This window comes from Diplotaxodon limnothrissa, linkage group LG17, assembly GCF_057381915.1.
Source record: "Diplotaxodon limnothrissa isolate DT_005_m linkage group LG17, D_limnothrissa_male_GT1.1, whole genome shotgun sequence".
Taxonomy (NCBI): domain Eukaryota; kingdom Metazoa; phylum Chordata; class Actinopteri; order Cichliformes; family Cichlidae; genus Diplotaxodon; species Diplotaxodon limnothrissa.
Window position 1 is genome coordinate 5,774,386 of NC_140612.1, and position 25,534 is coordinate 5,799,919.

At 44.2% G+C, this 25,534-nt stretch overlaps 1 protein-coding gene across 1 annotated transcript; it reads right to left on the minus strand.

The window, feature by feature from the left end:
• Positions 1–3,206: 3,206 nt before the first annotated feature.
• Positions 3,207–14,039, minus strand: LOC146614543 (sodium-coupled neutral amino acid symporter 2-like). Its single transcript, XM_085376557.1, has 16 exons — positions 13,715–14,039; positions 12,395–12,499; positions 12,198–12,276; positions 11,983–12,098; positions 10,327–10,400; positions 10,143–10,235; positions 9,738–9,813; positions 8,297–8,379; positions 8,046–8,104; positions 7,579–7,731; positions 7,402–7,481; positions 7,180–7,280; positions 5,787–5,911; positions 5,543–5,687; positions 5,352–5,449; positions 3,207–4,961 (listed from the first exon to the last, which is right to left on the minus strand). The coding sequence occupies exons 2-16, from the start codon at positions 12,490–12,492 to the stop codon at positions 4,860–4,862; spliced, it is 1,482 nt and encodes a 493-aa protein (XP_085232683.1). The 5' UTR covers positions 12,493–12,499; positions 13,715–14,039; the 3' UTR covers positions 3,207–4,859.
• Between the last annotated feature and the right edge of the window lie 11,495 nt (positions 14,040–25,534).

Consider the following 25,534-nt stretch of genomic DNA (forward strand, 5'->3'; position numbering starts at 1 on the left):
ATATTTTTATAAAATCCAGGCCAGGAAAATCACCTTCATGTTTTTCTGTGTTTTATCTTCAGCTACTTTGACACAAAGGCATCTGCTGTGATGCTCACACCTTTGATAAAGTCTTGCGAGTGTCAGCTTCCTTTTTATAGATACAAAAATATGTAAATATACTGATCTGAATTATAATATTTCTGACTGTCTGAGGCAAAATTTCCCAGATTCAGATCAAATTGAATCGAATCGTGGATCAAATTGATTCAGGAACTTGTGAATCGGAATCGAATCGATTCTAGAAATCAGTGACGATACCCAGCCCTAGTGCTAGTCTCTTGTCTCATTTTCTTAAAGAAAAAGGGGAGATTGTTAAGATGTATGTAATCTACCTACTGGCTATGCACAGGCGGGAAAGGGGGGGCGGAAGTTTTATGTGGGGACTTTCCACTTGTTGTAAAAAGGAAGGCGACCATTAAAGGTGGAATTCTAATGTCAATTGTCTGATTATTGGACCATCAATAGTACCAGCCAGCACTTCAGTATATAAACACAAAACAAGGAGCAAATAGCCAGCTTTGTCAGTTATGTAGGAGCCATTAGGCATATGTAATCCCCAGCTTCCTGCAGATGCAGGGATCAGATTGGTCAGCTGGAGCGCCGCTTCATTCACGATCTCCTGCGAGTGTACATTATCTCTCCATTTACGTAACTCATGCCTGGTGCAGCAGGATTACCTCAATTTAGCTGCTTTCCCCCTTGTGTCTCTGAAGGGACACCATTTGGGTGACTCCCAGAGATCTCAAGTACTGCGAGTAGACTCTCAAAAATATATATATAAATATTTTTTGACCCAATAATCTGATTTCTCTACAGTTGGTTCCTGACAAGCTGATTGTGATCAATTCCAGCAGATGCTGCCAGTGTGAGTAAGAAACAGAGGGCTAAAAAGCACCTGGCTGATGCAAGATGGCTTCAGTCTTTCTACACAAGTGAGCAGACTGACGATAATGTGCTGAATAACTAGCAGGGGGCACTCTCACTCACAATGAGATGCATTTTTAAAAAAAATATCAGGCAAACAAGACTGCTGGTACTTCAGCTGAGCAAAATTTGAACAATTGTAAACTTTTAACCCTGGCTCTCAGCATAGAGCTGGTATGCCCAACGGTGATTTTTTGTTTTTATGTCTGTTTGTTTTTTGTAATGGTATAAACATTTAAAGGCGTGGATTGGCTAATTGGTCATGATCGACTCTAGGCTGGACCAATTACAGCCGATGAGGTTGAACTTTAAAGTTCTGTATTGAGGTGAAAAGGAACGCAATTTGTCCCATACTTCAGCTAGAATGAAAAAAAAGACGCAAAGCTGGAGTTTTTCTGCGTCTTTATGCTGCACAGCTGCCTCTTCTTCTCTCATTTTCTCCCCCTCCTTCTCCTGTTGCTATTTCAATCATGAAATTGATCAATGATCAGCTGATCGGCTTTTCTCTCTTGTTTGTTTATCGTCCCCTTTGCGCCAGAAAGAGGAAACAGGTGGAGGTCGCGCTAAACAACAGCAGCATGTTTAAGCTTGATCAGCTGTTGTTAGAATTTATTTAATATTACTTTCTAGTATCAGCTGATGTTTGCTGGAGCCACAGCTGTAAAAGCTGCTGGTCATGATGTCGGTTTGGATATGTGGTGAGAGGGAAACATGAAGATGAAACCAGGAGATGTCCTTACTGAATCATCAGAGCTGAACAGGTGATGGAGGAACAGGTTTACCTTTTAGGTGACATGAATGAGTTGAAGGGAAGTTATGACCTGTTTCTGAGAAATAACACCAGGATCCTTTTTTAACGTAGCTGGCGGCTGATAACTGTGCAGGGGCGAGTCTAGCAAAGTTTTGCCAGGGGGCCAGGTAGGGCATTAACAGGGAAAGGGGGGCACAAAGAAATACTTTTCTTTCTTATTTTCATTTTAAATGTCTAGCTTTTAATAAATAATTATCTGAATCTTACAACCAAAGTGGTCATCTGATGTAAAATGTATAGAAATTCATTATTGCATATAGTAAATATCCATCCATCCATCCATCCATCCATCCATCCATCCATTTTCTTCCGCTTATCCGGGGCCGGGTCGTGGGGGCAGCAGCCCAAGCAGAGAGGCCCAGACCTCCCTCTCCCCAGCCACCTCCTCCAGCTTATCCGGGGGAACACCAAGGCGTTCCCAGGCCAGCCGAGAGATATAATCTCTCCAGCGTGTCCTGGGTCTGCCCCGGGGCCTCCTCCCGGTGGGACATGCCCGGAACACCTCACCCAGGAGGCGCCCAGGAGGCATCCTTGTCAGATGTCCGAACCACCTCAACTGACTCCTTTCGATGTGGAGCATCTGAGCCCCTCCCGAATGGCCGAGCTTCTCACCCTATCTCTAAAGGAGAGGCCAGCCACCTTTCAGAGGAAACCCATTTCCGCCGCTTGTATTCGCGATCTTGTTCTTTGGGTCACTACCCACAGCTCGTGACCATAGGTGAGGGTAGGGGCATAGATCGACCGGTAAATTGAGAGCTTTGCTTTTACACTCAGCTCTCTCTTCACCACAACAGACCGGTACAGCGTCTGCATCACTGCAGCCGCTGCACCAATCCGTCTGTCGATCTCCCGCTCCCTTCTTCCATCACTCGTGAACAAGACCCCGAGATATTTAAACTCCTCCAATTGGAGGAGTTTAAATATTTGTATGTGTATGTATGTGGTTTAGAGACATCCAGGTGCCACAGGTAAGGGAAGTGATGGGTCACTACTCAGGAATCTGAGACCACGTGACAATGCTTTAGCTACGGCGGAGTCAGATGAGGAAGAAGAGAGAGGAGGGGTGACACCGGCAGTGTTTTTTTTGACAGATGTTTTTAATTTTTTTAGCTGCTCTTTTCCCTCATGAAGCTTTTCCTTTTCTCACACTGTTGTTGTAAATAAAAATGTATTTTCATTGATAAAAAAGTTTACATTGACCTGCTGCACCATCTCATGGTACAAAATGGTATTACAGCAAAATATGGCCTGGGTCTATCTAAGCTGAACTTGGTCTCTCTCTTTAGCACAGTGCATAGGAGTTTTGGACATAAAAAAAACTAAACATAGTAGTTCTTCCACATCCCCCCCCCCCCCCCCCCCAAAAAAAACAAACAAAAAACAGTCCAACAGAGGACAAGAAAGAGTGTACACAGCTCAAGTTACCATTTGTCTTTGATTTATTTGGACAGTAATTACAGGATATACATAGTGTTTCATTGAAACAACAGTGTAACACTGATGGGCAAAGCCCTCTTTGCTCCTGAGGTCAAGAGTTGGTTGACGTACTCTCAAGCGGAGATGTGCAGAAACAACATTTTGCTGTGTTTGTGTTCAGGGGCCAAAAAGGAAAAGAAGACTGATACCGCTCAACAACGGGGCTTTCACACAGTTCCTAAACGAGAATTTCAGTCAGTCTTAACGGAGAAGAACCGCTGAAGCTCCGATGCACTGAAACAAATTTGGTATTAACCACCTTGGGATTTGTTTTGTTTTACAGCTCCAATACAACATTGTACAAAAAAAAAAAAAAGCATATTTACAGGTGAACTCAATAGATATATATATATATATATATATACACACATATACATGTACACGTACAATATTATATAAATATAGTAAAATATTTTAAATTACATTGATTTCACGGTCTTCCATAAATAGATGACAACATTTCGGTGATGTGTGAATGTTGGAAGCACAGTGTGCCATCTACGACGGGCTCTCCACTCGGTGGGAAGGAATCCACGTCGAGCTCTCTTGTTCGTTATTGTTTGGTTGAAGGTGTTCAAGAGTGCAACCTGTTTTTAGTTGTTTCTTAGGTTGTTTTTTTTTTGCAAGTTTAACAGGTATCTTATAACCACGGCATGTGGTCAAAATTCAAAGTATTCTCCCATAAAGAAAAAATTTCAAGTTTCCCACAACCCCTGAGTGGGGGAAGTGGAACCGGGAGGCTCGCAGGCCTTCTCAAAGCAGTAGTGTCGTCGCTGCGCAGACCTTCAGCAGGTTATAAAGACTAAATACAGTTTCAGGAGAGACCTCACGCAAGAACCTCTGCAGCGCCCAGTGCTGGGTTTGAAAGGGCAGGTTCTGTTGAGTGACGCACAGTTTTACAAGGAAAGCTGACACTGTTAACAAGGTTGCAGAGGCTTGGTACAAATACTGAAATAGGCTGTGTTAGGCCTTGCCTGTGAAAACTGACAAGTGTGCTGATTTTAAGTGCTTTTCACTATATAATTATGCTTTACAAACACAGTTTTGGCAAAGTTAAAAAAAAGAAAAACTGTTGTAAAGAACGTAACTAAGTCTGTTCCCACTTGTCAGGATTTGGAAAATTCACAAGGTTTTTCTTTTGTTTTGTCAGCAGGATCTATTGTTGCCGAGCTCAGAGGACAGTTGCAGCGTACCTGAGCATAAGCTCTATTTTGAACTCTATGACTATTTCTTCTGTGGCGTGAGGCACGTTAAAAGAATTTTGTTTTCAGCTGTACCTTTAGTAACTATTCAAAAATAAAAGCAAAACAAAGCCCCATACCTCAAACTATCAAAACACGAAGAATAAAAATGAGCAAAAATGACAATGAAAAAAGTTGCAATAAAAACAGAAACAAACAAAAAAAGTAAAACGCTGACGTTGTGGTCTATCACAGCATACTGTACAAAGTTCAGTTACATTCTCTTGGAATGGCATGGTCCGTCGCTCAGCGAGTCAATGCTGAACATGAAGCGAGTTCTTGTGTTTTTCTTGGTTTACAATAGGTTTGATGTTGGTTACAAGGATGTCGAAGAGCCAGCAGCAAACAGCAGGAGAGCTGGAGGTTTAGTGTCCGCTGTCGCTTGTGGCGTTCTTGATCCAGTCCAGGATGATGAGGGTCATGCTGCCAAGCATGACCACGATACCGAAAACGAGGAAGACTAATGCCTAGAGAGCAAAATAAGATCACAGTTAGCTAATGTGTTCATTCACACCAAGTTAAATGAAACCTTTCACAGTTCAACAAATGTGTAATTTGTTGTCTTCGGTTCAGTATAAAGCTAATTATCTTACTTTAGCTTAGCAATGCAGAAGATAAAGCCCATTTGTTGCACTATTTGTGTTATCCTTTAGTTAAAAATATGAGAATTAAAGAAAAAGAAAAAAACAATCAAACATAAGAATTGTGGTTTTGAACAGAGTTAATTCAAGTGTTTGCTTAATATGAAGTTAAACTAAAGGGCTAATTACTGCAGCTACAACCATGTCGAATTCTTGGCAAGGAAACAAATAAGTGTAAAGTTCCAAAACTGTTCATTTCATCGAACTCCATCTTACCCCGATCTTTTGCCTAGACTTCATGGACTCTTTCTTGACCAGTCTGATGTAGAAAGCTGAAGGCAGGATGAAGATGAGCATGGCAGCAGCAGAAGCTCCTGACAGAGTAAAGACATTTGACATTTTAGTCACAATCCTTTCTTTTACTGTTGCTAAGATGTTATTACAGTATCTTGTATGCAGACACATACCTATAAAGCCAAAGATGTCCCTGATGGTGGGAACGAAAATAACCAGGGCATTTGTGCCAGCCAGCAAGAACACAGTGATGGCAGTGTGGCGAACCCAGCTGAATTCCTTAGAAGGGCACAGGAGGTGGTTGACAGTGGTACGAATCTGCACAATGAGAAAGACACAGGGAGGTTATTCCACATGACCGATTATTTGTAGTAATTCATATTTTAGAATCTCTGTGACATTTTTTTTCAAACTTACAGGGAAGAGGACAACAGGGACAGTAAGGGTGACGGCGGTCAGCACGGCCAGACGGACAATCAACAGGAGCACATCAAACTTGTACACTTTGGTGTAGGTATGCAGCAGCTCATCTCCCACGTGCTCTATAGACAAAGACAACAGATGTCCTCCACTTAAGTCAGGGTTAAAGTCATCTACTCATCTAGAGGACTGTACATGGATAACTAATGGTTAGAACCTGATACCATTTTATAAATTAAATTTTAGAAAAAATTTAAATTTGCATTGTTAGTCAAAGATTTTTTATTATGAAGTTCTATAAACGCAAAGTAAGTAAAACCTTATATATTATATCACCCATATTTATATGTGTATATGTGCCATTAGGATTAATAGCATAAAAATTTGCTTCATGACAAGCTAAATTTCTTTCATATCTTTGCAATCAGTGTAAAGGTGGGAGTAGCTGCTAATTAGCTTATCTTAGTATAGTAATTTGGCTACACGCTATTTATATTTTTAAGAATCTGTACTACATAAATAGTAAAATAATAATGAGAAGAATGCTAGCGCTTCAGAGACGTCTCTGGATCGAGCTAAGCTAACCAGCTAATGAAAAAAGCAAACATGTTTTGACTCTGTTTTTTGGGGTCTAGTTTTTACATTTTCCTTTGCCTTAAGCTGTGTGCTTATTCAGATTTTTTAAATTTTCCGCATTTAAATTTAAGCTAAGCTAACTGAAACAATGGTTTGCTAAGCCTTGTGGTTTTACAAAGGTTTGCAGGTTGACATTAGCATGCACAGCAACAAAAAACATTTTGTTTCATTTTTAACACCCTGTTATGATATTTTAATGTAAAATAAGTGTTTTACTAGAACTAAAAAAGCATTTTTTTGTTAGATGTATATTTAAGCAAGAGTTTTACGGCCACAAACCACCTAAATTCTTTGGCGACTTCTATGTTGTTTTAGGAGTATTTAAGTAGGTAAAACAAATATAATTTCGCAATGTCGACTCATCCCGACTACAAACTGGTGGGGGGGGGGGGGGGGGCACGCCACACTGTCACAGTTTTCACTATCACTCTCTTGTATAACTGCTGGTAAGTTCCAGGAACATTTCTTGGTGGTCTATCAGTTGTTTTTGTCATGACGCACGGGAACACAAACATGCTAGCACACTGCTCAGTGGCATCAGGTGGGTTTTTTCACAGTCTTGCATAACTACTGTTCCTGAAAGTTTCTCGCTTAACCTTAGATGACAGAGCCCATTTAACATTTTGTATAACTTCTTGTGAACTGGTATAGGTGTGTGTTGACATTAACTGCGTCAAGAAACTAAATTTAGTTACATTTTTTCCCCACGTAAAAAATTTGTGTACATATTTACATTTTTACTGTCTTGACTTACGGTTAAAAGTCAGGTATCCAAAAAGGGCAGCCAGCAGGTACATGATGAACATAGCCAGGAAAGAAACATTGGCGACATTCTGCATCTTCTTGCGGGAACGGCTGTTCAGCAGAGAGTTGAAGACATGTTTTATTTAGACAGCAGACAAAAATGACTGTAAAAAAGTTGTAAATTGTGTTTTATATGTCAGGGAAATTTAAAAAGACGGCAGTGTATACTCACTCTTTGAGCTCGTCGTACATGGGCAGGATGGCGGGGTGGCACACAAAGGCGAAGGTAATAATAGGGACAGCATAAACAGTCTAGGGAGGTAAATAAAATTCATTAAACTAACGTCTAAAAAGTAGAAATGATTTCATTATGGTTTATTTCAATTCTACAGATGTTCTAAGTCTTTACCTGTGAGTTGACAATAAAGTATTTTGGCTTGCAGGTGTCCTCGTCAGAAGTATTGTCGCTGTGTGAGCTGTGTGAGATGTTCAACGAATGAGTCAAGTTGTCATCGTGAATATCAGGGAGAGGGCATGGGATCTGGAACTTTTTGATGATCACCTTGAAGGAGCAGAGAGCAAATTTCCCATTTTAGCTCCTTATTGTAAAGAAGCAAAGGTTCATTAAAACCACATTTACGGCATGATCAGAAACAAAGACTTGACTGTTGTTGTGCTGTCCTGTTCCACTATTAAATGAATTCATTTGACTACATTTTTTAAAACAAAGGAATCCCGCTCTGTTGTGTAGGAGGAAGGGATTTCACTGGAAGACTGAAACTCAATTGGCAAAACAAGAACAGGCCAAAGGATGTGTGTAAAGGATATGCGGTGATACGCTAACATGAGGAATGAGGAAAGGTGTGTCATACTCACCACAATCAGAAAAAAGACCATGCACAGCAGTGACAGACCACTTGTGTAACCAAGGTAACCTGAAAGAGTGAAAAACACAATCATTAGCGATGCCCTCCTGTATCACGTCACGCTACGCTATTAAGATTTTAAAGCTTTTGAAATCTTGCACGTGTGCAAGTGCGTCACTGACTTTGAACCCAACCCTGTTCAGAAATGCATCTGACTCGCAGCACCCACCCACAAAACACACACACACACACTTTCCTTACCTAAGTTCTTTAGCAGCGACAGGGGCAGGATAATGCCAACACTAACCAGCAACACCAGGTAGTCACCGTTGACGTACCATTGACTGAAATACAAGACAGAGCATGTCAGTGTTAGCTAATGGAGATCACCAATGAATAGGTAAAGATTTCTGTAGCTGTGTTAAAGGGGCAACACAGGTTGTTTTGCAGTGTTCTACTGTGAAATCTACTGTCAATGAGTTTGAATTGTTTGTTAGTTTTATCATCTTTCTTGTGTATATCTTGCATATTAAGAAGCTTTGATCTTATTACAAACTGATGAACCAGGACCACAAGTAATTTAATTAGCTACGTGATGCCGAAAGCAGCACGCTGAATCTACTTTCCTGTGAAATCCTCTGCAGCTTTTAGGGCTGATCAAACCTCTCAGCCTCTGCACACTAGCTGACAAGAACTGGCCTCCGCAAGCATGACTGCATAGCTTACAAAAATAGATGTAACAAAGCGGCACAGAGGAGAGCGAACTACATAAATTTTTTAAACTCGAAGCCGGGTGGCGGTGAGATCATCCCGCGCTCCATCTCTGTGCGGCACCAGCTGCATTTTCTAAAAGGGCTCTTTGAAAGAGCCGCTCAGAAAGACAGAACACTGTCCGTCCATTTAAAAACAGCCAGACAGTCCTCCTACACAGCTTGTGCTCCAAGCAGAGCGACAAAGCCGCTGCTTCACCTTCCCCGACACTCAGCACTTGAAAAACAACTGGCAGCCATTTTGCTTAACATGTCCACCTCGAGTGCTTCTTTCGGGCATTCCGGTTCTCTTTCATTCCTTCTAGGAATTTATTTTTTTCACCAACACCTCCCTTTTGTAGTCCTAGTGCAACCAGCAAACATTCCTATTGGGGCGAGTAAACCATGCTGTATTGACATTTAGTCTACATCTTTGGCTGCACGACAAATGGTCTGGTGGTCTGACCTGAACCACTACCAAAATCGAATCAGATGTTCCTTGGACAGAGGCCAGCTTGACTGATTTATCCTTGGATTTCTTGGAAATAAGTCTACAACCTCCAGGTTCATTATTTGATTTGTTAAAAATATTCATATAAGTAATGCGCCAGTTTCAGCAGTGTTTCCTGTGTTAGGTGAAATAAAGCAGTGAAACATGAAAAAGAAAGAAATGGCTAGTATTACTATAAAGCTTGAAAATTCAAAGCCACCAAGCAGAGCGTTTAGCTGCTAGTGGAGCCATCCAGCAGTGTTTGTATGACTTTCCCCTCTTCATGTAAACACAGCTTATGTTTGTTTACAAGAAAACACCACACGGTGCATTTAAAGAGGTCATGTCGGCCAGTTTGAGGCGCTGTGTCTGTTGGAGCGGTGCGCACAGACATGCAGTCATTTCTAACTTTTCCAGACCTGCGTTTGTGTGTGGAAGCTGCTAAAATATCAAAGTCACTCACTCGTCGTTGGCTCCTGTGAAAGCTTTTATAACAGTGGGCAGCTCGTATTTCACGATGTAGAGGTAGCTCGACATGGCTGTTGGGGAAAAAACAGAAAAACAACAACAACACCAGTTAGCACATTTTCCTGTAAAACTGAGGGAGAAAAAAGAAAAGGAGGAAACTCTGCCATAAAAATAATGATCTCTAATATTTGGCAAGGGGCCCAGATGCTTGTAAAATGACTCAAGGTTTTACTGGAAGCTACAAAAACAAACAAAACAAGCTGGTTTCCATCAACCAAGGTTTCCCCCCGTGCCTTCCCCCCTCCATGCTCTCATTGCAGACACAGAGGAGCAGTGTTTTAGCTTTCTGAGTGAGCACATGTTGGATCTATTACAGTTACGTAACATTCATTTTTCTTACCTCCAATGTTCTGCATGGTGATGGAGAGGGAGGCTGCGAATTTCCCCGGTGTCCCGAAGGCTTTGTAACCCAACTGCTCGTACACCAGTGCGCCTAAAGACACAAAAAATTGTGGATTTAGAACAAAAGTATTTTTAAAAAAATACACACTTGGCATTTGGGGATGTTTGTCTGATAGACTTACCCCCTTCATTGGCCGTCTTCAGCAACAAGTGCACAGAATACAAGGAGAAGATGGCGACAGACGCAAGAAGAATCCTGTAAACAGACAAGGGAGAGCTTTAGCTGTATGTTTACCTGCGACCTTGATATAATTAGGAGATTTAAAAAAAAGAAAAGCAGAAAAATCAATGATGAAATGTTCTGATCAAGGCTGAAGTGCTGAACATGGGCCTTTGAAGGCCAGTTGAATGACAAATGTATTTTCCTGACTGGTGAACAAACACATTGACATTTGGCTGACGTGAAGGTCACATATTGCTGTGCAGGGTCTACTGATCATGTCTCACATCCCTTCTCTCTTGTGATGGCTCAGATCTCGTGTGTTTTGGGAGAATTTGCCGTTAGGATGATTTCTGCTCCAAGAGCAAAGTGTCAGTACCTTTAGTGTTTCCTTCGAGACCTGAGCGTGTGCAAGTTTGCAATCTGCCTTGTCAAAAACAAACCCAGAACTCTAAGTTCTTTGAGTCACAAGCAGCATCAGCAGGAATCCAAAGGACGAAAGGTTTCCCTGCCCCTGGGATGCTGCAGAGGCAGCACTGTACACTCGGCGTTATTAATAGTTCAGATGAAAGTAAATCTCTTGGCCTTCTGAGACTTGTCTTTGATAAACACAATGTTCAGCTGTGTGTCCAGCTGCTTTAGCGGCTGCTCGTCTGTCTATGACGTCCTTATTCTGTCTCATCTTAGTTTGCAAAGGCTTGATCTGCTTTACTAGCACCAGACAGTACTTCAGCATATAAACACAGAGACATAAGGCGCAGGTAGCAAGGTTTGTCAGCTGGGTAGGAGCCATCAGGTGTTTGTAATCCCCAGCTTCCTGCAGATGCAGGGATCAGACTAGCCAGCTGCAGCTCCATTCATGATCTCCTGCAAGCGTACATTATCTCTCCATTTACGTAATTCGTGCGTGGAGCAGCAGGATTACCTCGACTTAGCTGCTTTTCCTGCCACTCCCTTTTGTTTCTGACTCCCAGAGATGTCGAATACTGCGAGTGGACTCAAAAAAATATTAGATTTTTTATTTGGACCCAATAATCTGATTTCTTTCAATTGGTTGCTGACAGACTGATTGTGAAAAGTTCCAGCAGATGCTGCCAGCGTGAGTGAGAAACGGAGGGCTAAAAAGAAAAAATTAAGAAATGCAGCACGCGGCTGATGCAAGGTGGCTTCAGTGTTTCCACACACACAAATAATGTGCTGAATAACCAGCAGGGGGCACTATCACTCACAATGAGATGCACTTTAAAAAAAATCTCAAGATTGCTGGTACTTCAGCTGAACAACATTTGAACAATTGTAAACTTTCAACCCTGACTCTCAGGGTCGAGCAGTTGCATAAAGGACACATAAACACTCTGCTGGCGGCGAAAAGTCGTCGTGCAGAGATTCAATGATTCAATGAGAAGCTGTCACACCAATGCAACAGACAAAGCCATACCTGCCCGTGCTCATCTGAGCCGAATGCGGATTATGAAATAAAAACACACCAGTTTTGAGTCATACTTATTTGGTTTTCTTTACATCTTAACCTCTTGACTCTGGTGTTAGCTTAAGGAGTTTCTTTGTTTGTTTCCTTTTGCCTCTTTGCATTGGACAGACGTAAGTAATAGATGCTTACACAAACAGGGCGATGCCAGTGTTGGCCATGGCAAAGGACAGACCCAGGATGCCACTGCCCATGATGGCGTTGCCCAGGTTGAAGACGGACATGCCAAAGGAGGCACTACCCTGGTGCTGTGGAAAAGACGCAGGACGGTTAGGACAAGATGAGACATCACATCACTGGTTAAAGGAGAAAGATAAATGTGCTGGAGGAAAAAGAGAAGCTCTTACAGATTCAGTAGCATACTTCTTCTTGCCCGTGTGTTCAGGGAGGAAGTTTTGGCACTCTGCGTCAAAATCGGGGTATTGGCTTTAAAAGAAAAGAGAAGAATCAAGAGTTATTTTTGTGAAGTGTGGTTTATACCATGTGCAGTTTTCAGTTCTTAAGTATATATTTTTCACTATAGTGTGTGTAAAGTGAGCCTTACCCATCCAGTGGCACCTTCTTTGGGCATGGGTATTCACTGCTGTTTGAGCTGCTGCTGTCATCTTCTGGAACATTGTTGAAATCTCTCATCTCGGGCATTTTAAAGCTAAAAAAAATAAATAAAAAAAGTTGTTTTAACTGTTAATTAACTGTATTTCTTATATTTCTGTATACTGCGTCAGTTCCTCAGTCTTTTCCCCCCATTTCTAGCTGTGCGCGTTCACGCTGCCTTGAGAATAATCAATATTATAGTGGCTCCACCGCAGCGTTACTCAGGAATCTGAGACCACGTGACAATGCTTTAGCTACGGCGGAGTCAGATGAGGAAGAAGAGAGGAGGGAGGAGGGGTGACGCACCGGCAGTGGAAAAATACCAGACCGGCATCACCCCAACTCTTCCATAGATACTGAATGGCACACACACATACAAAAGAAAAAAGCCGCAGTACACGCGGACAAATGTGACACTTTGCGCACATTTCCCCCTCAAAAATCGTCTTAAAATCTGGACTTTTCACTTTCCTTTTTCTTGAAACATCCCATTTTAGAAACTGCCAATGAAACAAAAACGAGGTGACAATCAGACATAGCTGTCTAAATCGGGCATATAGTAAAATAACCTTCTTGGATGACTTTTACGCACATGAAGATCCAAACAGAGCCACAATGGCATTAAATGGTCAGAGCCATTTAATGCCATTATTCCCATGACCCGACCGGCTCCACTGGAAACAATGACACGTGTTGTCCCTTTATGGGCATGGCTCTCCCATTTTGCGCAGCGGCCGTGGCTCAGGCGCAGGGTTATCTTTAGAGCCTTTTCAGATTACACACAAGAGACACTTTTCTATGTCTTTCATTTCGCACTGTGTGTGTTTTGTGATCTGTGTGGCAGTAAAAAGCCCGTGTCCTAATACATGCCCAGCACTGCAGCATCACTGTCAAGCGGACACTCCATTATTCATTTATTTGGATCAGGGCTGACCTAATAAGAGAAAACGCCTCGGGATTCTCAGACAATGACATGTTATGAGTCTTTAGTGAGAGATCTGCACATGTACTGTGTACTGTGACAGGAAATCATTCTGTTTCACACTGATTAGCTTTTAACACCCGATAACAGACGATTTTTAATTAAAGAAAAATACCTCGCATTAAAAATAAAAAGGTAAAGACATAAAATGCTGTAATAATGTGCAATCAGAAACTGTGCAGTGTGTTAAAACTTGTAAAGATTTGATTTTTTTACATTTCAAATACTGTTCCGCCCACATCCGCCAATTTTCCCTCTGACGGTAAACGAGAATGTCGACATTCTTACCTTTTGAAGATGTCTTAGGATGCCTGAAGATCCTTTCAGTAAGAAGAAAAAAACGTCCAGACGATTTCTTTATAAAAATCAGCTGATCCTTGAGAAGACTATGGTTTTTTTAATATATATATGTATATATATTTATAAAGACTGAAATTTTGAATGAATGAATGAATGAATGGACCTACTAGTAGACCAGATCTGACTTTAAAAAGCATAAACAGAAACAGGCCAAGGAGCAAAAAGATAAATAAACCGAAGCAAAAACGCGAAAAGAATTTCGATGTATTGACTATTTGAATCAAAGTCCAAGAAATGCGGCGCGCTCGGAGAGAAAACCCAGTTCTGCTAGAAAAAAGGGGCGAGGGCTCTTCCTTTTATAGATGCCACATTGCATCAGCCCAAACCAGCAAAGAGGGAGGAAGAGGGTGGAGACCTTTTACGCACGGTGACGTGGTTTGTGTACAAACAGATTGACTTTCCCTCGCTGGGAAACCACGGGCGCTCTCTGATACATTTACAATAATCAAACCACATAAACACTACACCAGTGCTACATAACACACACAAATGTCTAAATCCGTGGATAACTAGGCTTTACTTAATTTTTTTATAGTAACATATATATCAGTTCAGAATTTTCCGTTTAAACGTTCTCATTACTTTTATTTTATTTTATTTTTACTCTCAAGTAGCTCTACGCTGGAACTCTCTCATGGCTTTTTTGTGCGATTAGGATTGCTCTGTTTTGAAAGCAGAACTTGGCCTCGCTGAACCCCACAGATACACTGTGAAGCTAGTTAAACGCTTTTTCTTTTTTTTTTCTTTTCTTAAATTAAGGTAAAGTGAAGACTCAGAGTGCACTCTGAGGGCCAGAGTGTCAGTCTAGATCAGGATGTGCCGGAGCTTCAAAGCAGACCTCCCCGTCTGAAGGAGATTACGCACAAACGCCATCATGTGACGGTTATCCTGATCCTTATTCACGCTGCTGGCTCATCTTGTCAGGTCAGGTGTGTGTGTGTGTGTGTGTGTGTGTGCGTGCGTGTGTGTGTGTGTGTGTGTGTGTGTGTGTGTGTGTGTGGTGTATAATCTTCTACTGCTCGGGTTTTAAGTTTATTATTAATGCTGACTGAGAACAGTACAGTTTATGGTTTGGCTTTTGACTTACCTGTAGATAAAACGTTTCCTTCTGTTGCTACACTTTAGATAACAGTCCAAACAGAAGTCATATACAACACATGGAGGGCAGTACTTGCATTAGCACTGTGCTGTTCACTACCCTCTATTTAGATTATGCTCACAGTATTATCATTACTCTTACATGTGTTAGATTTTCAACTGTTTCTTCTGTCCTTCTCTTATTTGTTTAAACAATATAAGCAATAAACCCATAATCACACATGTGGTTACTGAGTGACAGACAGGTGCAGTTCATCTTTAGTTGAATGGAAGTGAATTGGATTTAAAATTTCTTTTAGTCAATACACTCAATTAACGTCCCACTGACCTTTTTTGTGTTTTGTGCATTGTTTGGCTTTCCCCCCACCATCTCAATGGATTTGTTTTTACTCACTTTGGTTTTTTCATTTTCACCCACTGGCCAATAAGCAGAAACCATGCTTATTGGTAAAGTTGGTGAGTTGGAATGACATCCCCGTCTTGCCAATGCCATAAGCCCTTAAATACGGCCCAAGGACAACTTGTGCCTAAATATGGCATTCCAGAGGCTGTGAAGCAGCAACATTAACTGACGCCTAGAAGATGAGAACTGATTGTACTGATGCAACTGTACCGCCAAACGTTGAGTAGCCGACCACATGCACGCCATATTCCAACCGTTCAATGGTCAACAGCCAGCTCAATGACACCCTTCAATACATAACATACTAGAATATGCTAGTGAGGTTCAGAACCACACCTGGTGGGGTGTGGGCAACATATCCACTACTACAAGATCTACTACCTGCATCAGTGCTACACTCAGTAGTTCTTGTACTAGTACTACTTCTACCAGAGTACTGTTTCTATATATAAAACCACTAAATGTACTGATGCATGTGCAGAACTAGTTGTACTGTTAAAATTTATTAACGATTTTTGTCACAACATAAAGGTAGTAGTATTAATATGTGGTAAAAAGTAAAAAGTCCAAATAGAAGCATCGCAAGAAGTACACATACTAGTTGTAGTAGTGTTTGCAGCCCTTTACTTTTGCTACTTCCATCTAATAGACACTTTGTACAGGTTATACTACTTATAAAATGAGTTACTACTACCTAATAGTCAAATTGTAATATCGCTATCAACTTTATACTATTCAATACAATTTAATTCAGTTGTATTTATATAGCACCAAATTACCAGAACAGTTCACTTGAGGTGCTTTTTATTGTAAGGTTAGGGCCCTACAGTGATGGAGAAGAAACCCCAGCAACTAAGCATTTGGCAGGAAGAACTCTCTTCTCTTAACAGGAAGAAACCTCCAGGAGAACCAGACTCAGGGATAAGCACTTCCTACTATAACTACTTAACTTACAAAAAACATAGCATTATACCACTGCATGAACTGGACTTCCTACTGTTACTCTTAGCACCTTGTAGATTGTTTTTATTGGTAATGTTACTTTTAAAACTGCTTATTACACCTTCTTGTACTGTCTCATTGCCACCCAGTTGCTTACTCATATGGCTAATACTATTCATTGAACCATGACTATCAGTAATACAACTGAAACTAGAAAAATTTGCATTTCCTGCGAAAATGCTGTGTGGATGCCTTAACGCTGAAGTTGCCAGCTGAAAAAACAGGATTTGAACCTGGCCCTCCTTGTCTCAAGGCGGCGACTCATCTCACTAAGCCACGCTCATTCTCGCAAAGAATAGGTGGACAGACTGACAATTCTGCTGAAATGAGCAGAAGCTGCTGAGAATTGTGCTGATAAGAGGTGAAAAGGCTGAAAACTTTGCAGAAAAGAGGTGAATCAGCAGAATTTCTGCTGAAAAGAGGTAAAGAAGCAGAAAGTTGCGCTGAAAAGAGATGAATCAGCAGAATTTCTGCTCAAAAGAGTTTTTTTTCTGAAAAAAGCTGAGATTTGTGCAGATAAGAGGTGAAAAGGCTGAAAATTTTGCAGAAGAGGTGAATAAGCAGAATTTGGGCTGAAAAGAGGTGAAAATTCTGAAAATTCTGCTGAAAAGAGTTGAATGAGCAGAATTTCTGCAGAAAAGATGGAAAGAAGCAGAAAGTTGCGCTGGAAAGAGGTGAATGAGCAGAATTTCTGCTGAAAAGAGGTTTTTTTTTTCTGAAAACAGCAGAAAAAAACAGAAAATTTTGCTGCAAAGGGGTGAAAAAGCTGAAATTTGTGTTGAAAAGAGTTAAAAAAGTTTAACTGTTAACTGAAAGAAATGTTGCCATAAGCAGGATTTGAACCCGCGCCTCCCAGTCTGAGAACGGCTGCTCATCTCACTGAGCTAAAACACAGCTCAACCGGGCAAGGAAAACTAGTGACCAGACTGATAATGTGGAAGAAATGGGCAAAAAATATTGCATAAAAAATTCAATATCTCAAAAAGTATAGAAGTTATGAGCACCAAAAGTCATAGCAGAAACAGCAGAAGTTTAAACTGAGAAAATCGGCTGAAAACTGAGGGAGTAGTTAACGTCCAAAAAACGTACGGAAGCAACTTGTATTATTGGATTAAGATTAAGATTGGATTGCAACTACCAGCTGTGCAACATCTAACAATTTTTAGAAAAGGTATTGCCTGGATTTGTATTACTACTTATAATACTACAGTGACTACTGTGGATATTATTAAACACAGTGTGCTGAGTGTGACTTCTGTTGGGAGTTGTCTGTGGTTATTTGTCCTCCCTTTAAAGTGGAATTAGAGGTCAACTTCTGGTTTTTATGGTTAAACATCTTCAGTGGAATTTAGTGATTCATGAAGCTGATCTGAATTGCAAAAAAGGAACAAGTTGTCTGTAATACCCGTTCACAACAAGCAAAAAGCAAGTCCAGTGCGCAGTCAATGTCTCAGCTGGAGGGGAAACGTTAGGAGCAGCACGTAAAGAGATCTTTCTTCTCCTACACATTATGCAACATTATTATCTCTTTACACCCTGAGCTGCTCTCCAATATGTTCATGGCCTCACATTTACTTTGGCTTTGTGATCTTGTGACACAAGTTCGAATTACACACATTCCACTTCTCTTAAGAGTGAACCGATTTACAGCCTGATGAGGGACACTGGGTTGGAATAAAAACAGCCCGTGAAAGCTGCAGCGAATTTGATTATCTAAAGCCACATTTTCAGTAAAAAAGGGCACAAAGCAGGAAAGCGACAGCTTAGTTTATTCTGGAAGTGGGCATATACAAACATCCATGTATTCAGCTATTATTGACTGAAGTTGGTTCCCCAGTCAGGTGTCATATTAGCCAAAACAGAGTCAGTCCCCCCAGACTTTATAAAAGACGGAACCAGCTACTGTGACGTCACACACTGGTCTGTGAAATTTTGAAGATTGGTTTTCAGCATTGCTACCTTGGTGTTTGGTGTTACTGGTCCTCTGGCTAGTGGCTTATCAAGGTGTCAGCCACTGATTGTCATGGTCCTGAGTTGTTCAGCCAGTTTTTGAGTTTGAACGACTTTAGTCATTCCTTCGAATTTCTGAAATGTTTATGTTTTGTTTTTAGTATGGGAATGCCCCTTTCGAGTCCAGTCTGTCCTAGTCTCATCTCCATGTTTTGTTATATGTTCTGTCTGCCTGGTCATGTCCCCGTGTCTGTCTGATCTCTCAGTTCTCCATGGCTTTCTGCATCTTGTCTTGTCTAGTTAATATGTCTGTAGTCAGCTGTGTTCAAGTCACTCCACCGTGTTTGTAATGCTGGTTCTTTTTGCAGCATTTTTAATAAATTATCTAACTACGCGTATCGCTCTTACTCTCAACAAGCAGCTGGTGCTGCGGTGGGCACCTCGCCCGAGCTAAAGCGCTCAAGGGTGGAGGATAGTCCTCCCCCAGCTGCTATCAGGGCAGGAGATGCTCACACCTATGCGGCCAAACTGCAAATGAATTGCGCTTGAGCGAAGCCGGCCGCTGCTCCCGCACTGACTGTAACGCAGTCAGTTCTTCTTTTACTGTTATGTTGTTTTGTGGATCACAAGGTTTAAAACTACTTATAAACACACAGACACAAAGTAACTCCACCAGAGTGCCTATTTCGGGTCACTTTTGCCGGTCCAAGGCCAGATAAAGGAGTAGGGTTGGAATTGTGACATTAACAAAACAATAATTGGTAAAAGAAATTTAATTTGTTGTTCTAAATAAATTCTAAATGCATTTAGGACATTTTTTACTCACTTTATGTCTCTTCCACGATGTGATTTTTTTCTCCTACAATGTAGGTTACTATTACATTAGCATGACCAATTATGCAAATTAGACAATGATGTCATTTAGCGACTTCTAGCGACTTTTAGGACAACCAATAGCGATTTTCCTTACTGAGGAGTTGGCAACACTGTCTGTACAGTGCACAATACTGTTTATGGATGCAGCTTGTTTATCAGGCTTTTCTATATAAAGTGACTTCTGTCTAAAAATAAAATAAAATAAATAAAAAGAAAGAAACAACATGTCACGGCGACGGATGGCCGGTACTGAATAGGACCCAGGTGCAGGAACCCAGAGCGGAGACGGTAGATGATTTAATAGTTTATTACGGTTAAGTGCAAGGGGAACAAAAAAAAGGGAAACGTGGCAAAGACAGAAAATGACGAGACGTGGAGCCTTGGTGTGGCGTGCCCAGGGGAACGTGGCTAGGGCGAGGGAACGAGGCCTGAGAAGTGGAACGGAGCTGAGTGGGGAACAGTCACACTGAGGGGAGAGGATATAGAAGTTAGGCAGGTAGTGAAGGCAGCTCAGAAGTGGCCAGTATAAGAGCAGCAATTCTTACTTTGCAGTTAGGGACCTGGAGTGTTTGAGAGGGGGATGATGAAGATCCAGGGGAGGCTGAGTGGCGTGGAAAGGCTGACCTGAGATCCGGGGCTCCAGATGGAGTGTGATGGCAGGAGGGCAGGCAGGTGAGGCACAGAGGGATTTCCAAAATGATCACTAGGTATTCCGAGTCCGGAGGTGGAGTGAGCCAGGGTGGGTACAGCGACTGTAGCACAAAAGAGTCTTAGTTAGTAAGATGAAGCACAGCGAGAACTTGAAACACAAGACCTGTTACCAACATGGGTTGATGACGAACTGGCAGTGAGTGAACATCGATGTGTGGTTTAAATCCCTCTGGCTTGATAGCCTGCAATAGGCTCCAGGTGTGCAGGAGCTGGAGTTGGCCCTGCCCAGGGGCGGATCCCAGGTCAGTTCAGGAGCCTAATGGAAACTCCAGCCACCCACCGTAGACCATGACAGTACCCCCCCCTCAAGGGACGCCACCCGGCGGCCGACCGGTCCCCAGCCCGCGACGTGACCTGAAAAAATCAGAGACAAGAGCAGGATCAAGGATAAACGAGCGAGGAACCCAGGCACGTTCCTCAGGCCCATACCCCTCCCAGTCCACCAAAAACTGGCGACCCCGACCACGGCGACGGACGTCAACGATCCGCTGAACCGTATAGGCCGGATGACCATCGATGAGCCGGGCGGGCGGAGGGGGGTCGGAAGGCGGGCACAGCACGCTGGACAGCACAGGCCTGACTTGGGAAACATGAAAAACCGGGTGAATCCGCAGACTGGGAGGAAGCTCGAGCTTCACAGCAGAGGGCGAGATGACCGAGTGGATGACATACGGCCCAATAAACCGAGGAGCCAGCTTGCGGGAGGAAACTTTAAGGGGAACATCCTTAGCCGACAGCCACACCTTCTGCCCTGGAGCGTACCGAGGAGCTGGCGACCGTAGACGATCTGCATAGCGGCAGTGGCGGGCAGCAGCTTTCTTCAGTGCCTCCTGGGTCCGAGTCCAGACGCGGCGGCAGCGCTGGAGATGGTGCTGGACGGAAGGCACAGCCAAATCAGCCTCTTCCTCAGGGAAGAGGGGAGGCTGATAGCCCAGGGACGCTTCAAATGGAGAGAGACCAGTGGATGCGGAAACATGAGAATTGTGCGCATACTCCACCCATGGGAGATGTGCTGACCAGGTAGCCGGGTTATGGGAAACCATGCAGCGGAGCATGGACTCCAGCTCTTGGTTGAGCCTCTCAGTCTGCCCGTTGGTTTGAGGGTGGTAACCAGAACTGAGGTTGGCTCGAGCACCCAGGGCAGAGCAGAAAGATTTCCAAACCTGGGATGTAAACTGAGGTCCCCTGTCAGAAGTGACCTCGGCAGGAATCCCGTGGAGTTTGAAGACGTGGTCAACCATCAGTCTTGCAGTTTCCGTGGCAGTGGGTAGTTTCTCCAGGGCAATGAAGTGAGCTGCTTTTGAAAACCTGTCGATCACGGAGAGTATCACTGTTTTACCTGCTGACCTAGGCAGTCCAGTGACAAAGTCCAGGGAAATGTGGGACCAAGGACGAGAAGGTACGGCTAGAGGTTGCAGAAGACCGGATGGTCGCTGATTTCGGGTCTTGTTCCTGGCGCACACGTCACAGGCAGAGACGTAGTCCCGCACATCATGTTCCAGAGTTGCCCACCAGAAGTGACGACGTAGTAGTGCGATGGTGCGGCCGATTCCAGGATGGCAGGAAAACCGGGAGGTATGAGCCCACTTAATTACAGCCGAACGGGTTGCTGTGGGAACGAAGCGGCGGCCCGGAGGACCTGTGCCAGGGTCTGGTTCATCCAGTAAAGCACGCTGGATGGATTCCTCTATGTCCCAGGATAAAAACGCTACGCGGCAGGAGGCAGGAAGCACAGGAGCTGGTTCGGTGGGTTCAGCGTCTGGGTCGTAAAGACGAGACAGGGCATCAGCCTTGGCGTTCTTGGAACCTGGACGGAAAGAGATGGCAAACTTGAAGCGATCAAAGAACAGAGACCAACGGGCCTGGCGGGCGTTTAGACGCTTAGCTGTTTTGAGGTAAGTAAGGTTTTTATGATCTGTGAAGATGGTGAATGGGTGTTCAGCTCCTTCCAATAGGTGACGCCACTCTTCCAGGGCTAACTTAATAGCCAGCAACTCTCTGTCTCCTACATCATAGTTGCGTTCAGCTGACGAGAGTCGACGTGAAAAAAAGGCACATGGGTGTAACTTGGCCTTGGAACCTGAATGCTGTGAAAGGACCGCTCCGACGCCGACGTCGGACGCGTCTACCTCTAGAACAAATGGCTTGGAGTGATCTGGGTGACACAATACTGGAGCTGAAGTAAATAGGCGCTTGAGCCTACTGAATGCTACCTCAGCTTCAGGTGTCCAGATGAACTGTCTTTTGGTGGATGTGAGTGTAGTGAGAGGAGTGGCTACCTGGCTGTAGTTGCGAATAAACCTCCGGTAGAAATTGGCAAAGCCGAGGAAACGTTGTAAGTGCTTGCGTGACGTGGGCGTGGGCCACTCTAGGATCGTGCGGATCTTGGCTGGATCAGTCTTCACCTGCCCTCCTGCGAGTATATAGCCAAGAAAAGTGACAGATTGTGCATGAAACTCACATTTCTCGGCTTTGACGTAAAGTCGGTTTTCCAGGAGGCGTTGGAGGACTGCTCGGACGTGGACATGGTGTTCCTGGGGGGTCTTGGAGAAAATGAGTATGTCATCAAGATAAACAAAGACAAACTGGTTCAGGAAATCACGGAGCACGTCGTTGACCAGGTTCTGAAAGACAGCGGGGGCATTGGTTAACCCAAACGGCATGACCAAATACTCAAAATGACCTAGGGGCGTATTAAAAGCCGTTTTCCATTCGTCCCCTTCCCTGATGCGGACAAGGTGGTAGGCATTGCGGAGATCCAGTTTGGTGAATACGGTGACTTCATGGAGGGGTTCGAAGGCTGAGCTGATAAGGGGTAAAGGATATTTGTTTTTAATGGTGATGTCGTTTAACCCTCTGTAGTCTATGCATGGACGGAGTGATTTATCCTTCTTTTCCACAAAAAAGAAGCCGGCGGCCACTGGAGAGGAGGATGGGCGGATGATACCTGCAGCTAATGACTCGTGGATGTACTTTTCCATGGACTCTCTTTCTGGTCTGGAGATGTTGAATAGCCGGCTAGAGGGAAGCGGAGCACCAGGTAGAAGGTCGATAGCGCAGTCATAAGGCCTGTGGGGTGGTAAGGACGACGCTCTGTCTTTACTGAAAACTTCCTGGAGGTCATGGTACTCAGGTGGGACGAGTGTGAGGTCAACCGGATCAACGCCCGAGGTGTTAGTGTCAGGGGCCCCCGGCGGTAGGGCAGACTTGAGGCAGTGGGCTAGACAAAAGGGGCTCCAACTAGCGATTTTATTTCCAGACCAGTCTATATGAGGGTTATGTTTCTGTAGCCAGGGGTAGCCTAGGATGAGTGGTGAATCAGGAGAAGAGAAGGTGAATAAGGTAATGGCTTCATGGTGGTTTCCAGAGGTGACGAGGGTTACGGGGCCAGCCTGATGGGTTATCTGAGAGAATATTTGATCGTTTAATGCGGTAACAGGGATGGGAGGATCGAGAGTCTTGAGTGGCAAATGAAGGCGTCTAGCGAGAGCTAAATCTATTAAATTTTGCTCTGCTCCGGAATCAACGAGAGCATGGAGGGGGTGAGAAACCTTATTTAGACACAGGGTGACTGGTAGAATTAACCGGGGTTTGGAACTGAAAGAGGATCCGCCCACCTGTATCCCCGAAATTACCGGCGGGCGTAGCCTTTTGGCCGAACCGAACACTGCGCTAACCTATGCTCCACTGAGCCACAGTAAAAACACGCGCCCGACCGAAGCCGTCGTTCTCGCTCCTCTGGTGTGAGACGAGAGCGGCCGATTAACATAGGCTCCGGAGCGGCGTCCGTTTCCACGGAAACGGGAGCGGATGTTGACACCGGACGTGACGGTGGAGGAAGTGAAAACGTACGAGGCGCAGGTTTACGATGTTTCTGGTTCTTTTCTGCCTCCCTTTCCCTCAGGCGATTATCTATCCGAAGGGAAAGGGAGACCAAGTCTTCAAAGGATTTGGGCTCATCGCGGGAAGCGAGCTGGTCTTTGAGCTCGTCGTTTAAGGCGCGACGGAACACTCCCCGAAGGGCATGATCGGGCCAATTGGCCTCGGCGGCTGCAGTACGGAAGTCGATAATGAACTCCGCGACACTCCGGCTCCCCTGTTGCAACCCGAGCAACCTTTCATCAGAACTACCCTCCGATACTGGGTGAGTAAAGGTCTTTTTAAACTCGCACAGAAAATCATCAAACGAGCAGGTTGGGAGCGGGTGAGCCGACAGGTACGCCTCGGCCCATAACAGCGCCTTGCCCTGTAGCTTAGCCACCAGATATGCTACCCGAGCTGATTCGCTAGTAAATGAACGGGGTGAATGCGTGAACGCGAGAGAACATTTCAGTAGAAAGGCCGTACAGCGGCCCCGCTCCCCAGAGTACGGCTCGGGTTCTGGGAATGCAGCATCGCGAAACACGGAGCCCGAAGGGGTCGGAGCTGGGGAGGACTGGGGAGGTTCTGCCACGGGCGCAGGGGACGCGGAGGACGGGCCTGGAGGAGGGGAAAGAGCCGACTGAATCTCCTGCAGGGAAGCTAAGATCCTAGCCTGGGTCTCGCCTATGGCTTGACACCGGGTGTCGAGAACCTGCAACGCTTGCTCATGAGCCCCTAAAATGGCTCCCTGCTTGGAGACTGCTGCACGTACTGGGTCTGCTGAGTCCATTTGTTGGCCAGTTCGTACTGTCACGGCGACGGATGGCCGGTACTGAATAGGACCCAGGTGCAGGAACCCAGAGCGGAGACGGTAGATGATTTAATAGTTTATTACGGTTAAGTGCAAGGGGAACAAAAAAAAGGGAAACGTGGCAAAGACAGAAAATGACGAGACGTGGAGCCTTGGTGTGGCGTGCCCAGGGGAACGTGGCTAGGGCGAGGGAACGAGGCCTGAGAAGTGGAACGGAGCTGAGTGGGGAACAGTCACACTGAGGGGAGAGGATATAGAAGTTAGGCAGGTAGTGAAGGCAGCTCAGAAGTGGCCAGTATAAGAGCAGCAATTCTTACTTTGCAGTTAGGGACCTGGAGTGTTTGAGAGGGGGATGATGAAGATCCAGGGGAGGCTGAGTGGCGTGGAAAGGCTGACCTGAGATCCGGGGCTCCAGATGGAGTGTGATGGCAGGAGGGCAGGCAGGTGAGGCACAGAGGGATTTCCAAAATGATCACTAGGTATTCCGAGTCCGGAGGTGGAGTGAGCCAGGGTGGGTACAGCGACTGTAGCACAAAAGAGTCTTAGTTAGTAAGATGAAGCACAGCGAGAACTTGAAACACAAGACCTGTTACCAACATGGGTTGATGACGAACTGGCAGTGAGTGAACATCGATGTGTGGTTTAAATCCCTCTGGCTTGATAGCCTGCAATAGGCTCCAGGTGTGCAGGAGCTGGAGTTGGCCCTGCCCAGGGGCGGATCCCAGGTCAGTTCAGGAGCCTAATGGAAACTCCAGCCACCCACCGTAGACCATGACACAACATGCCAATCAGAAACTAAAACCGATGGGTAACATCACAGTAGTTAATAATGCTAAAGCATTATGTTAGCATGATGGGTCTATTTAGCTGCTAGAAACCAAAGGTTAGCATACTACTGTCATCAGCTTAGCCAGCTGCTAATCTAAAATTACTCAGTTTTTTGAATTACTCACATTCCAAGATAATACAAGCTGCAAACTTCCATTTTTCTCCAACGTATTCCACTTGTACCCAGTGGTAAGCAGGTAATGGTAAA

Bases quoted from the DNA above. Each gene is read 5' to 3' on its own strand.
- LOC146614543 (XM_085376557.1), bottom strand. From the start codon at position 12,492: ATGCCCGAGATGAGAGATTTCAACAATGTTCCAGAAGATGACAGCAGC. The intron at 12,099-12,197 runs GTAAGAGCTTCT...TCTTTTCCACAG, and splicing joins AGAAGTATGCTACTGAATCT to CACCAGGGTAGTGCCTCCTT. The intron at 5,450-5,542 runs GTATGTGTCTGC...TTACTCTGTCAG, and splicing joins GGACATCTTTGGCTTTATAG to GAGCTTCTGCTGCTGCCATG.